The sequence below is a fragment of the Alosa alosa genome, chromosome 12, assembly GCF_017589495.1.
Source record: "Alosa alosa isolate M-15738 ecotype Scorff River chromosome 12, AALO_Geno_1.1, whole genome shotgun sequence".
Lineage (NCBI taxonomy): Eukaryota > Metazoa > Chordata > Actinopteri > Clupeiformes > Clupeidae > Alosa > Alosa alosa.
Genome location: NC_063200.1, coordinates 7058847 through 7074672, shown reverse-complemented (window position 1 = coordinate 7074672; position 15826 = coordinate 7058847). Strand labels below are relative to the sequence as shown.

At 47.6% G+C, this 15826-nt stretch overlaps 1 protein-coding gene across 1 annotated transcript in view; it reads right to left on the bottom strand.

Annotated features, from left to right (window-relative positions):
* mbd2 (methyl-CpG binding domain protein 2) overlaps window positions 1–9951 on the bottom strand; it is a 38118-nt gene extending 28167 nt beyond the window's left edge. The window contains exon 1 of the mRNA XM_048258297.1: window positions 9544–9951. Coding sequence (XP_048114254.1) covers window positions 9544–9659 — 116 coding nt within the window. The 5' untranslated portion in view covers window positions 9660–9951. The remainder of the gene's footprint in view (window positions 1–9543) is intronic.
* Window positions 9952–15826: the final 5875 nt, after the last annotated feature.

Sequence of the window (15826 nt, the reverse complement as noted above, 5' to 3'; positions counted from 1 at the left end):
TCAATGCACGCACTGCATAATGTGTAACGTATATGCATTGCATGCATTGTGTATGTGGAAGAAAACTACGACTATTCTGAGGGAAGTGGGAGTTTGGTAGATCACGTTGGCAGTTTACTTAATCTATTAAATCTGTACGATTGCCATAAAGCAGTTAACACACGCACGCACACGTGCGCACACACACACACACACACACACAAACAGATCAAATGGCTATCAGACATGAGACGAATGTCCAGCTCGTGTGAGTTGGGTGAGGGGTGTGGCCAGTGCAGGAGCACTTCCAAGATTAGAGAGCCAATCAGAATCCAGCAGAGAAAATGAGGGCAGAAGTCCACACACTGAGACTTGTCAGTCACTGTGTCAAACACACACACACACAGACACACACTCGGAGTAAAGCAGCGTCCTCATGACCGATCAAGAGTGATTCTCAGTGTTTCCCATACATTGACTTATCTGTGGCGGCCCACCACAATATCAACATTGACCAGCACACAATGATTTTCCAGGTTGTACTAAATTGTGCTTAAATTTAGTTAGCATCATAACCACGCTGCGCTAATTTGTTAAAAACTGTTGCATTCAAGTTAATTCTGCAAACCTACCACCACAAATAATTCTGTGGAAAACACTGCTTCTCATTTTCACACTATTTGTATTCTTTCGTTCCCAGCAGTCATCGTCAGAGTTCACCGAAACAACAACACGTTTTTGCCCCCCCCCCCCCCCCCCCCCCCCGCCCCCGCAACCTGCATGGCTGAGCGCTCGGCAGTGGAGCGAGCTGCTTTGCATCTGTGTACCTGAGCGAGCCCCACAGAACCAGCCAAACCAGAGGCCACAGCCACCAAAGACACACACTAAAAACACAAGGCACTAAGACCCAGGGGAGCACTCTGGCCCAGTGTTGAGAGAGACTGCGCTCTGGTCACCATCCCGTCCGCTCTCTCGTCTCTCCAATCTCGTCCTATTTCTGTTAGCCTCGTCCCCGTCTCAGCTGAGCCGCTCTTCTCGTCTCCTCCTATGTGGCCATCTCTCCTGCGCCCGCATCTCGCTCTTCCTCTCGTTTCCTTCGAGTACCAGGAGTCTTCCTCAGCTCAGCCGCTCACACAGACACATACGCACGGCACACACCAGTGGCCTTATTGCAGAGGGCCACTATGCTAGCGAAACAGAAAGGCATGAGTGTGTGTGTGTGTGTGTGTGTGTGTGTAGGTGGTGGTGGCATAGAGAGGCATGGGGGCAGGGGATTATGGTAGACCCTCTCTTTCTGCTCTTCCTCTTTCTCTCTCTCGTTCTGTCACTCTCTGTTTCCCTCCCCCTCCCCCAGCTGTCTACAGAGCAGAAACGCCTTTAACCCTCTCAGGCCAGCACAGCACAGGGCAAACAGAGGAAGAGAAACGACAAAGAGGCAGTGGCACATACACACACACACACGTATGTACACACACACGCGCGCGCACACGCACACGCACACGCACACGCACACACACACACACGCACACACGCACACACACTCAGCTGACAGACAAACGTGGCCTCCTGGAAGCATTCAGCAGGGTAGCAGGGCCAGGGTGAGGAAAACCACTCAATTATTTATCCCTCTCTCTCTTTCTCTCTCTCTTTCTCTCTCTCTCTCTCTTTCGGTTCTACAACTCTTTCTTTCTTTCGTGGTCCATGACACAGGCTGAACCAGACACACAAACAAACAAACAAACAAACAAACAAACAAACAACACACACACACACACGTACACACACACACACGTACACACACACACACACACACACACACACACACACACACACACACACACACGTACACACACACACACACACGTACACACACACACACGTACACACACACACACACACACACACACACACACGTACACACGTACAGTCAGTCTGCACTCTCAGTCTGCGGATTCACACAGAACACAATGCCTTCACAGCAAAGGAACAACAGTAGCGGCCAGACGGAGGACGGAGGACGGAGGGAGAGAGGGAGAGAGGGAGGGAGGGAGGGAGGGGGCGTAGAGCCGAGGGAACCAGCAGTGCAGTGTGACGCAACGCAACGGCGTGCTGCCCCTCCGCCATTTTCTGTATGTGTCGAGTCTTTCACTTCCTCTCTCTCTCGCTCTCTCTCGGCTGAGCTGGAGCTGCCCTGCGCCTGGCACGTCCCTTAATTAGCCCCGCGGCCAGCGAGTGATTCACTGCACGTCCACCAGAGAGAAAGTGAGAGGGCGAGAGTGAGGCAGAAAGAGTGAGTGAGTGAGTGAGTGAGAAAGAGAGAGAGAAAGAAAAAAAAAAAAAAAGAGAGAGAGAGAGAAGCAGGAAGTATGAGCTGCTCACATTTCCTGCTTCTTTCTTTGTATTTATTTAATTTCTCGGCAGACCCCTTCGCCATCGCCGTCAACCCTGCACCCCACCCTTAGCCCTGAACTTCGGCCCGAGTGTCCCACAGTCGAGAGCAGGACAGTCCCTACAACCAGGGCTAGACCCACCACAGAAGAAGCCAGTGTCTGGGGAAGCCCTCCCAACTGAGTGGCCTTGCCTCACTCTAAAGCAAGAGACTCAAGACTCCAGAGCGAGTGGGGGGGGGGCCCGGTGTCTCAAACACACAAAGTGAAACTACCATGACACGTAACAGTCCAGCACAGAGTGCATGGCAGACTAGAGCAGAGGACAAGAGAACAGAGCAGAGGAGAGGAGAGTGGAACATCGGACAAAGGAACAGGGGCAACAGAACACAATACGGGAAACCGTAACGGAATGTAATAACAAGACAGTAGAGGACAGGACGGAACAGAAGAGAACAGAAAAGGACAAATGGGAGCAAAAACAGAACATAACCTGAGCCTGAGCAGAACAGAACAGAACAGAGCAGAGCAGAGCAGAGCAGAACAGAACAGAACAGAACAGAGAGGCTACAACAAGAAGAGCAGAGCAGCGCTCTAATCATACTGTCAAGCGCCTGACATTGCATTGGGGTGTGTGTGTGTGTGTGTGTGTGTGTGTGTGTGTGTGTGGTGAGCGTGCAGAGGAGGATGAGAACCTAGTAATCCACAAAGCCTCTCGTAACGCAATGAGTATGATGTGACCTGCGCGACCCTAGGTTCACTGAGCTCCTTGAGTCTCTCAGGTGGAAGGTGATCTGCATAGGAACTTGATTAGATTTGACTCCACTTACTGTGCTGCACTGTGTAGTATGTCCTGAACTGTGTGTGTGTGTGTGTGTGCGTGCGCGTGTGTGTGCGTGTGTCAGGAATCTCTGAGCTGACGGGAATGCTCTGGATGAGTCAAACCCCACAAGCTCATGGTGGGAAGGAGGCGACCCGAGGGGGACTGAACACAACAACATCATCTGCCATGGAGCCACATCGCCCTCTCCCTTCATCTCGCCAGGACAACTCTCTCCACCTCTTACGAACGCAACCTCTTTCTCTTAAGGCAGTTCCTCCATCTCCCTCTCTCTCCCTCCCTCTCCATTGCTGTCTATCGCTACAACTTCTCCACCTCTTACTCACACAACCTCTTTCTCTTAAGGCGTCTCGCAGTAACTCATCGCTCTTGCTCTAGCTCGCTCGCTCTCTCTCTCCAACTTCTCCACCTCTTACTCACACAGTCCCCTTTTCTTCAGGCGTTTTGCATGAACTGAATCACACCTTGCTCTTTCTTTCTCTCTACCTCTCTTTCTCCGCTATTATCTATTGCCATCGCTCACGCGTTCCCTTTCTCTTTCACAGTTCTCGCTCCTGACCTCTCGAAGGAGACTGTAAAGGTTAAAGGCACAGGCCTCGTGTTAGGAAATAGTTTAGTGCTTTAGTGTAGACACTACACCAGAGCTGGGCATTGTACGGCCCCCGGGACACATACGGCCCTTTGGCTGACTCTGACCGGTCCGTGTAAGCAGTGGCGTTACGTAGCTGTGCTGGGCCCCGGTGCAAGCATTTTCATTGGGCCCCCCCCGCCCCCGCCTCCAACTCCACCCCACCCCCCGCGACACAAACACACACATGCCCGCACACAAAATCGCATGTGTGTGATGGAGATTCGCCAACATGAAGAAGCCATGGACAGTGGCTACCTGACTAATCATCGCTACCACCTCTGAATTCCCACAACTTCCGAAACCGAAACGCAGATAACGTATAGCCATAGAACAATTAAATAGCCATCAAGGAAAACACAGCAACTCATACATGGTGGCGCAGGCCTACAGAATGGATTTAGGATTTGGATTTAGTCTTTCTTTTCTCTTGTGTGTGCCACTTTCATGCTTACTAATAAAGCGGTGCCTGGGCCCCGGTAACTAATATATTGAGTCACAAATGTTAAAAACGTTCACATTTTGTGTACCATTGTTTTGAGAAAATTGGTTGAATAAATTAGATTTTTCAAGGCAACCTCACTTTTTCATTGCTTAATCATAACATACTCTTACCAGCTTGTCAAAACAATGCTATTTACTGCTTTTTAATAAAGAAATACAATTAATATTATGCAGAATTGAATTTTGGCCTGGCCCTCCACAATATTTTCTGTTTCTCATGTGGCCCCATGAAAAAAATAATTGCCCACCCCTGCATTACATGATACACTTCCACATCCCATGTGCCAGGGGGCAGTGTGTTGGCTTGCACCTGTGTTTTCGGTGAGAGACAAGATAATCGGATGCATGAGGGCTCGCTCTCTCTCTGACACAACACCAACGTAGACCGACGTGAGAGGACGCTTGTGGGGCTCTGTCGTGGAAGCGTGTAGTTTGAAACCGCGTACCGACCATCATCCATCTGAGGCTGTTTTCACAGCTTCCCATGAACTACCTAACCTATCGCTGCTTGTGATGGCCGCCATCGAGCTAAGACAGGGCTGGCCCCAACAGGTAAGCCTCACGCTGTTTCTCCCTGGCTACATACACCATTAGATTCATACATCTACCCTTTCTCAAGTCAATGCAGTAAACCTTAGCTTATTAACCCCTGGACAGATACTTGTGTATTTTAGTAGGTTTTGTAGTATTGTGTGGATTTCCAGGTGCGGTAAGGACAGCTTTTGTAAGGTTTATAGGAGCTGTCCCTACACCACTTCTCCACTGACACAACAGTGGGCCAGCTTTTCCAGGAAAGTCTGGGAAGGGTGGGGGTGGTTGGGGTTGAGGCCTTGGTAGTTTTGACACAGAGGCCCACCCCCCACTCCCTCTTAGTGTCAGCAGCACTGGGTGGAAACTCTCGAGAGGCGAGGCGCACATTTGTAGTTGTGTTAGGGTGTGTGTATGAGCGAGTGTGCGAGCATGTGTGCGTGTGTGTGTGTGGGTGCGTATGTGCGTGTTTACGCGTGCGTATGTGTATGTGCGTGTTTATGTGTGTGTGTGAGCATGTGTGCGTGCGTATGTGCGTGTTTGTGTGCGTGCGTGTGTGCATGCCTGTGTGCGAGTGTGTGTGTGTGAGTGTGTGCGCGAGTGTGTGTGTGTATGTATGTATGTATGTGTGTGTGAGAGTGTGTGCGCGAGTGTGTGTGTGTATATGTTTGGGCGGCCTGCATGTATGCCACATCCCTCAGCCTACTCACCAGCATCTGCATGGCGGCAGGAAGTAGTTGAGGACTGCAGCTGAGCTCTTCGGCTCCAGGCCACAGCGATGACTCAGACTTTCGCAAGCATTCTTCACAAGTCGCAGCGTCAACAAAACCAGACACCCCACCTCCACTTCTCACCACCCTTCTCCTCCACCCCACGCCAAAAAAAAAAAAAAAAAAACGCATAAGCTCTCATCGTCCGTTAGGCTGGAGTCTATCTGACCCCGACCAAACGTTCACAGAGACCCCACAGATAACAGAAGCACTGGGGAGTGGCTGGCTGGAACCTGAGCCCCAGAGCGAACAACCGCACGACAAACGAACGACAACAGACAGAGCAGAGAAGAGAGGCATCCGACACAGAAAGCAGATCACCGACAATTAGACCTAGCAGCGTCAGGAAGACAGGCCACAACCAGATAGAGCAGTTGGCGCAAGTGAACTGTGAAGGACACAGTAGCAGCACTGTCCAGTTAGACAAGTCCTTCAGAGCCTTCCGTATGAAAAACGACCATTTATCATCGCTGGCCACACCCTCTAGCTCATGGTGTACTTCGTTGTCAAATGGTCCCCTGATGTGTTCATAGGATGTTGAATGCATTGTGGTGGATAGTTCCGGAAAGGGCCGTGTGTGTGTGTGTGTGCTGTGGGCCGGCCAGACACGTGCGCTTCATCATCATCCGCATACACAGATTCACTAGCCAGATGGCGAGAGAAAAGGTGAGGAGGGAACAATAAACACAAAGGAAGACTTTCAGACATGACGGCAACAGGAAGAGAGAGAGAGAGAACGAGAGAGGTAGAGTGAGATAGAGGGAGGGAGTAGAGAAAGAGAGAGACCAGGGGAGAGAGGAAGAGAAGAGACAGGACATGAGTGATATTCGTAATCCCTGCAATCCCTGGCTGGGTTGGATTGTACAGGATAGAAGGATAGAATCCAATCAGGCCTCCTCACCTGGGCCATTGGAGACACAGAGGAGGAGACGGCCATTGTTTGTCTTGTCTTTGATCATCCATATTATTGTTTTACATCAGGAGGACAATGAGACGCCATTACTGAGGAGGTTGTTTATTGTTAGATCCAAGTATTCAGAGCGCCTCTGAGGCAGAGAGGGCTAATAACACTCATATCACTCTTTTCTGTTATCTCTGGGGTCTTTGGTGGTGGTGCTATCAATTCTGGGGCGGCCGACATCTGTATTGTTGTTGACATACTTGAAGTTGTTTATGGTTGGTAATGTTTTCTTACCGTCACCGGCTCTTGCTGGAACACGCTGACACACTTCGATGGAATCTCCTCTTGGCTGCCCGAGAGACGAAGGTCAGACGTTTCGGGCTTTGATGCCGCCGGCCCCAGACGCCCTGACTCATGGCCGCTCATAGACAGAGGCCGCCTCCGACGGCCAAACCAAGCAGCCAGCCAAAAAATAAAATTCCCTCCCTCCCTCCCTCGCCTTTGCCATAAGGGCTGTTTCGGGCGAGCCGCAGATCGGACGCCGACGCCAAAGGAACAAGAGCAGGAAGCGGGCTCGTCCAACCCACAGGCCTTGCACATTCCAGCCTTAATTTGATCCGTGGGGGTGAGACGGCACCAGCACATAGGAGGATGGGCAGGGGGTGGGGGTGGGGATGGGGATGTGTAGGCCTGCTCATTAACTACAGTGGCTGGCAAAGAATAGAACGGGGTGCAGAGAAAGAGAGAGAGAGAGTGGGAGAGAGGGGAGAGAGAGAGAGAGAGAGAGAGAGAGAGAGAGAGAGAGAGAGAGGGAGAGAGGGAGAGAGGGAGGGAACGAGCACATGGGGGTTGGGGGTGGTGAGGAGAGATGGAGTGAAAAGCAACGCCACGCGTACTGACAGCAGATCAGTTTACAAGGCTCCCTCCCCTGCCACCACAGCACCTTTCACAAACCTCTCCCCTCCCCCACCTGACATAATGAGCGAGGGCAAAGACGAAAGGAGAGGGGAAGAAAAGAGCCGCCGCATCCCAGCAGCCGGCCCACTCCACATTCGGGCGGCTGCCGGTCGTTAGCCAGGCCAGTGGGGGTTTTCTAACAGGCTGGGCAGGGTGTGATAGTTCGAGGGGAGTGGTGGGGAGAACATGGGAGAGTTGAGAGTGGCAGGCGGTGGTGCAGTGTGTGTGTGTGTGTGTGCACTGCCGGCGGGGCTTGACGGGCATGCCGAAGGCAGGCGGAGTGGATCGGGGGAGGGAGGGGTGGTAGCTCGAACTGCCGTTCCCCGACTCAAGGCAGTTCCGAGTGGAAAGAAACACTGGCCCATCGCAGCGCAGGATGTGACCGAGAGACCGAAAATACACTACGCCGTGGCGTCCTCGTGCTCAAACACGCTCGTGGAGCACAGACGAGGCCACGTTTCAGAATGGCAAGAGAGCCGTTGTGTCTCACCACCTCGCTAGCACACAGTCAAGCCAATTTGGCATCATGGTTTTGCGTAAATATACCCGCCACTTCAAAAATAGCAAACTGGCGTGTTACCTGCACGCATTTTGAGCTATCTGCGTGTATATCAACGCTGCATAGACATACACTCTGCATCTGCATGTATGTCAACGCCAAGTATATGGCGCTCTCTCAGATCAGTGATGTCACACCAATACACAGAGTACAATATCTCGAAACAGAGAAGTGTCACCATCAAACACACAAAGGACAATATCTCAAAACGGCAAAGTTTCACTATCTCACACACACACACACACACACACACAGCACTTCCCTTCCTTACCACTGTCAGAGACGCTCATTTGAATGAGAAAGAGGGGCACATTTTAACGAGCAGGAAGAGAATGAGGCCTGACGTCCCCCAGCACTCACAGTGGAGGGCCTGTCAATCCCCCCGAGCCCTGGGGGGCCACCAGCAGAATGCCGCGAGGATGAGAGGAGGGATCAAGAACGGATTTCTCAAGAGCGGATTTAACGCTCGTGTGTATACCATGGCGTGTGTGTGGAATTACTCTACTGGAACACTTCACCCCAACATGAAACACTTAGCCTTAACGAATGCTGTGGCTGGCAGATGAGCTATGAGGAAGAAAGGAACCCACCCTGACCCAAACACAGCACACACACAAATGTTTCAAGTAAGACTTTAGAGGGTTGTTTTCCGTGACGCACAACACAGGCCAGTGGTCTGTGACAAGTCATTGTGAGAGCCCCAATGGTGCCGTTGAGCACTTTCAGTTTCGGTGGTGGACCAGCAAGACCTGTTGCTTTGGGTTTCTGGCCCAGCACAAAAGATGCATGCTGGTCACATCATCAACCTTACAGACAAAGCCTAGCTTCGCAAAACTCTGTGGCTGTGTGCAGTGTGTGTTTTTTTTTAGATACTTGTATGGTGACCATTTGGGTCAAGATAAGTGAACTGGTGATGTGTTCAATGCAAAAGATGTGTCACTCATGATGTAAGGAAACATCAGATTTGTGCTGCAGGGGTTACCCAACAGCTGGGTTATTTCTCAGTCAACATAAACTTTAACAGCAAATTACCAGTACTTATTTTACCAACATATTGGTATTGCATTGTTAGTATAACTGAACTATTGAGAATGTCCACTCCCATGAATTTAACTTATTTCTAAGGAGTCATGGAGGCAACAGGGTACAATCAACCAAAATAACAATCAACGAATGGTCATATCATAGACAGCGGAGTTACCATGTCTCCGATTTAATCAATTCAGGTCAGTGTCAATGACCTATTACCACTGCACCCCTGTGAAACGTCAAGACAGCAAGTTCAGGAGCTAAGCTAGGTGGGTGTTTGCCACTTCATGGCATCACATCAATTAACGTAAGCCAAAGAACTGCTGCTAAGGGAGTGGAGTTTGCCCAGGGGTCACAACATTCTGATTATGAGCAGGGCTGTACACCGTTCAAACTCACACTTCTATTTATACAGTCAACGTTCGGTAACAGACTCGAATGTAACGTTATTTAACTTTACCTGTAATAGTACACATCGCTCTTCCCAGCACTAAGTCCCGACTTCCGGATCACTTCTTCTTTCTTCCAACCCGGGGGCAAAGCCGGGCAATCTATCCTCTTCCTCTCCATGATCATTTAGATGGCTATTATGACTACGAGGGAATACCCCAGCCAGTGAGAATTACAAGGGGTCCAAGTCAGAAGTTGCTAGCGAGCGAGCTAGCTGGCTAACCTGAACTTGAGGAGAGATTAGACTGAAGTAAGTGGTTCGAAGCAGATCATTTAGCAGTTAAACTTCTGCATTAACGCTCCGCGTGAGTTCAACGATGCCTTTTGTAACAGTGGACGGTGGGACTAAAAACACATCGGCCGACAACTAGACTAGCTGACAGTGGCGGTAGCAAGTCCGTCAGTCAACGGTGGTGGCAAAGTAGTGCTGTGACGCGCTGAAATTTCAGCACTTCCCACACTCCGACCGAGCGCCTGGCAACCACAGTCGTTGGCTCACACGTCGCCCCGCCTCCCGTGGAAGCCTCCCGTCACTTCTCGCTACTACCACCTACCCCTACCAAAGAGCTCAGAACGTGGACGTCCTTAGATTTCATGGATATGTCAGAGCTATGATGCAACACGAAGACTCATCGCCTCATATAGTGGATGGAGAGATGCAGAGCTGCAGTGTCTCGAAGTGGTCTTCCTATAGTCTTGGTTACAGACAGTGGCAGTGAAAGGTGAGAACAGTATGTTTGAGATGAATACAGGCTATTTGAGTTTTAGTTAGGAGTCCCCAACTGGCAAATGCAGTTTTTGCATGAACTTCAACTTGTTTGGTGACAGCAGGGTTGTGATGGTATGCCTACTTTGTAGGCGTATTATCTTACTGAGCTCAACTCGCTGGTAGGCTACTAAACAACAATCCCAGAGAATATTTCTATAGGCTATCATTATTCTTCAAAATGATGCTGACCAAGACCGGATGTAACCTAGTATATTTGTTGTCACCCAATCAAGATGTTCATCTGACATAATTCACCTGGTATGGACCCTAAAAAATCACATGGTATGGATCCTAACCTCAAAGTCAAATGAATTTTCTTTTCCCTGTAGGCTAGGCTACATCTTGACGAACTACCCCCTCTAGCGACTGGTAAATAACTGTCCAATATTTCATTTATGATCATCATAATTAATTCGTCTATTTAATTTACCTGTCACTGAAATGCCTTTCACAAATTATAGTTGGTAATTGAAACTCCTGAAATTACTATATTCTGTTGTGGCCCATACTTATTTGTATAATGCAAAGGCCATCTTATCATATGAATCTCCTTGGAGCCCATGTCAGAGTGTAAAATGATGATGCTGTAGTGAAATTATGTGTTGGCTGTACTTACTCTGTTGAATGTTGGTTTGATCAGGCTAAGAAACTCATCTGGCAGCCTACAGGTGTTGATGAAGTAACAGCAGTGCCCCATACATTTTGATTATAGGCACCTGAAGTTTGAATAGTCCGAGTCGCAACATCGAGGCCCATAGCTCATCTAAAAGAGCACAAAGTATATTCTTATTATAGCATGATACTATACAGTAACTTATTCTGTAATGATCGAAATGTTAACGTGACACAGTGGCTACTACTGTGTACACTACACTACATTACACTATACTGTGTATATCCACTACACTACACTGTTTAATATTCGCTCTAACTCATTCTACACTTCAGTGCTTGTGGCCATGTAAGCACGTGTCACTCTGATTCCATTCTTTAGATTCCAAATATACACTGAACGATCGTGTCTCCCCATTCTCAAAATAGTCTTGCACACACATGCATCTCAAACTGATTTATACATGTGTGTAACTTGACCTGCTACTTGGGAGTATTAACAAGAGGACCTCCATCACACTGCAGCTACTGCTACAAAAAGACCCATTTCTTGGGTGATTCACATAAGTGGATTAATGGTGAAAATTAAATTAAGCACTCAAGACCTAAGCACAGGACAACAATGAGCAATGCTGCCTTGGTAATAACGTGTTGGAAAGGGTTTGATGGCAGCTGGAATGCACAAGTTTGATGGTTGGCCTACCAAGTATCACATGTCTCTGGGGGTTTAGAAGAACCTCCCACCGGCAGATGTTCAAACAAACTAGCTTCCTTTGAAAAAAAAAAACCTCCCTCCTTGATTCCTTCATTCCCCCCGAGCTCCAACCTGTATTAGCCACTCTTCCCCAAATATAGTCTATAATATAATGGTGCCAAAATGGCCGCCGACATAGCTCTGTCCTCCGGGCAGGTACTGCATTTGCCAGTTGGACGCGATCATCCCAAGCTGTTCTGCCAAAGAATGCCATCGCTCTGCCATCCCTCCGGTCCTTTAATGGTAACCAGTGCCTGTGTGCCAAAGACCTCCATCGCTCATGTCACTGTGACACAGCCCAGGGGCTAACTGTAAAAAGCCTGCGTGTGTGTGACACGAACTGGAGTGTTGAGATAATGTGCCGTTAAGTTGCAAAAGGGAAAAACGGTTGCCAGTTAAAGAAATAAGGACAGGAAGAATGGAGAGGGTGAAGATCTCATTACGTCTGCCATAACCGCATAAGTGTGCCACTTCACAGTTGGCATGTGGTTGGTCTAGATGTGAAATCAAAATCTTGATGTCTGTTGTATATAGTGAGTCCTTGAGAGAGCCTGGGCCCACTCTGTAGAGCCATAATGGAATATTCACACACTGCGACAGTGGTATTTATCCTGCAAAGACCACTTTTAGTCAGCTAAGAGACTACTTATGACTGTATCCATTATGGCACAGCACAGCAAGAACTGAAGCACCCAAACAATGCCTCAAAGGCTTTACAAGCAATTTAAAGCATGGCTGGCCAGGTCTGTTTGTGACATGTTTCAGCGTAGCCCTACACCTTTGGGACTTCTTTGGGTGGAGCCTCTAGCTGCGACCATGGTAACTCCACAAAGCTCCCGCAAACATGAGAACACCTGATGAAAAGGCAATACTAACAGAGAAATGTTTGTTTTGTCTTTGTTACTTATATATTAATGCTGTGTGTCTTATGCATCTAAAGCATTCCCTCTCCTCCAGGCAGTACCGGCACTGCCGCTCCCCGCCCCCACCCCCCACCGTTACGCTCGGCCTCCATCTGAATGAAGCCCCAAATGACCGTTTCTTCACTCCCCACTGCCACATCAAAGGGGCTGACAATGGCCGAGCTCAGTGTAGCGCGCCGGACGCTAACGACCATGGGGAGCCCCACGCCCCTCATTGTTCTGGGCTGGTTTTGAAAGGGATGGGGGTCTGTGAGGCAAACAAGCTCCGCCAACTGTAATGTCTACCAGTTGCATGGCCGATTCATCCATCTTTAAAAAAAATACTGGTGAATGTTGATCATCTGAGATGACAAAATCTCATGGAGTAGACTTATGGATTCTACAAATAAGACCTCACAAAATATACCTTTATTTGTATAAAAGTAGCAGATTTTTTAGTTGGTGAATGTGTGAGAGTGTGGAGTAGGGGTCTTCAGGGATGACCACCCTGTCCCCCTTTACCACCCCCATGACCAATATAGTATACACACAAACTGTACAGTAGGGTAAGAGATCTGGGTTAAGATAAAGACTATGTGAAATGTCTAAAGCCCATAATACAGAAGTGATTGGGTAGTCATTTTCAATTCACCGCCAATTAATCGCCAAGGATTCCATTCATGCATTTTTTTTTTTTTTTTTTTTAAAAAAAATATATTATTTTTTCAAGCTTCTGCTAACACTTCTCAGTCGACCAGTCCTTGCTGCGGGAGGTTTGCTGCGCTCCACAGGCAGTAATTATAAGAGAAGACTGGACTCACAGTGACAGGCCTTGAAAGAGAGAGAGAGAGAGAGAGAGACCCCCTGAGGAGGAATCTCAGGCTCGTGAGATGCGTGGAGCGATGCTCGCCCCGGACGCGGAAAATGACACCCACTGCTTCTGCCCTCATTTAGCTCCACCACGCACTGCCAACATTCACTCTGTCATCTCCATGTCTCATCCTGCTGCAGTCCACAGACTCGCCTCGTTAGTATCTATCACTGTAGACAGGCCATTACAATCCCAATTATTATTTTGTCATATTACGCATATATTAAGGCGTCTAAATATTATGTTATTGATGGAAAAAGTCATGATTTTTTTGTGTGTATATGACACTGAGATGTGTATATTTCATGTGTACACATCACTGTGTGAAATAAATATTACTTATGTGGTCATAATTTATTTTTTTCTTCAGATGAAACATCTGTGCCGGGTGTTCTTAATCCCATAAGAAGTTAAATGCTTTTAAAAGCAATTATGTGTGTAGAGCATCTTCTCTACAATCTAAACATCAACAAAGGGGCATGGTGTCATCATACTCATCTTTGTTCACTGCACGCCCTACTTACAACCACAGGCTACTCTGTGGACCAGATGTATAGTGCCGGGCCCTCTGTATCAGGCCATGATGACAAGCTGACCATGTGGCTTTGTCCTGCATCTCCCTGCGACTGGGGCCTTATGTAATCAGTGGATTTCACTCAGCGGCCATTTCACTCAGCGGCCACTCCGCTCCATAACTTGCAAATTGGTCAGTTCAGGCAAGCGTCACAGGAGGGGATGTGTAAGAGGTTTTCATTGCAGGTGTGATTCATTTAAATGTGACTATGGAATTAAGTGAGAGAGGAACATGTAAGATAAGGCTGCAGTTATAACGTCAATTAAAAAATCAGCTGTTGCTCTTTATGAGACGGGATGAAAGTGTCATCAGTGATCATCCACAACAAAAGAACATATTATCGTATTATCTCCATTTTCAACCAGTTCAGATACAAATAATATTACTTGTAAATCATGTATTTATACATTTATAAGTTTAGACTACACCTGCCTGAATACTTTTTTATACAATCATGTTGACATAAAAAGTATTTTTCATAATGTCACAATTCTCATGAAAGGGACACCACATGAGTCAGACCTCTATGTTACAGTACCAAGACACAGAAGAGGCAAAATCTAACATGCCATGGAACTGCAGTGGACAAAGATTATAGAAAATGAGTTATCGCGTTTGGTTGGCCCAGCCATTTGATTTCATCTGCTGTGTGTATGTGATTCTTTTAGGTAGACACTGGTAGGAACTGTGAAGGTGTAGGGACACTGTGACTTATGAAAACAACTGACAGCACATTTGCCTCTCAGACATTCTGCTGCACACTCGCACTAGGTAGGCCTGTGAGAAGTATATGGCGATAGGAGATTGTAGAAGTGCATCAGAAGTATAATGAGTGTTTCAATCCCTTAGGTATGGAACACCTCTATATTTTCTCTGCATGCAACAAAAGAAAAGTGTGCCACCTAGTGGCAGTGGATTGAACATATATCTGTGTCCAGGCCAGATGCTCAGTGAACTGAGGCATCCACCCGACTGCACAGGAAGTCCGGCACACTGCTAAAAGCTCAGTTATTGTTTTCTAGGTCTTGAGATGCAATGTTACAGTGTACTGAACACAAAAATCACAGGTTAGGTTGGGGGGGGGGTAACGATTTTTGTAAAACACAATATGAAATGGCTGTAAATATGGACCAAAAGACAGACAGTGCGAATTAGCAGTTTATTAGGCAGTTGTGTGTACAAATTTTTCTCATTTTTTTTTTTTTTTTTAATACACAAATCAATAACTTTACAAAAGGTCAAACCTCAGAACTGGGTCCCTTTCCACACACCAAAAAAAAAAAAATTCTCAAAAGCAGTTAAGACATGTCAGCGATAGATGCTCGTTTCCATTCTCTCTCTTATAATCGGAAGTGCAAGCACTCTATCGCATATCCAGGCATGATAATGCAAAGAAGAAGAAAAAAAACATTTTTAAAGAAGTGTGTGCTCCTATAGGGTCCCAGACCATTCAAGGAAGCACTTAAAAAAAAAAAAAAAAAAAAACACACTTCCTATTGGAATCATCCTTTACGACTATGATCTACTGTGTGCCCCTCAGGAACATTTTTGTCTCACGTCATACCAACCCCGGGTTCCTGTGGTACCATAGGGACATATGACACCCACACACACAAAGAAACAGACTTCCTGAATCCAGAACACACAAGTAAATCGCATGATAAGGCATCTGACAAACTAACAGAGGCGGATTCAAGACTGTTACTGAGGACAGACATCCAAGAACATATCAGAGTGATGTGACAAACAAAATCGAGTTGGACCTGGGAACACAGTTCAAAGGACTAGGTACACCTCATTTTTTTTTTTTT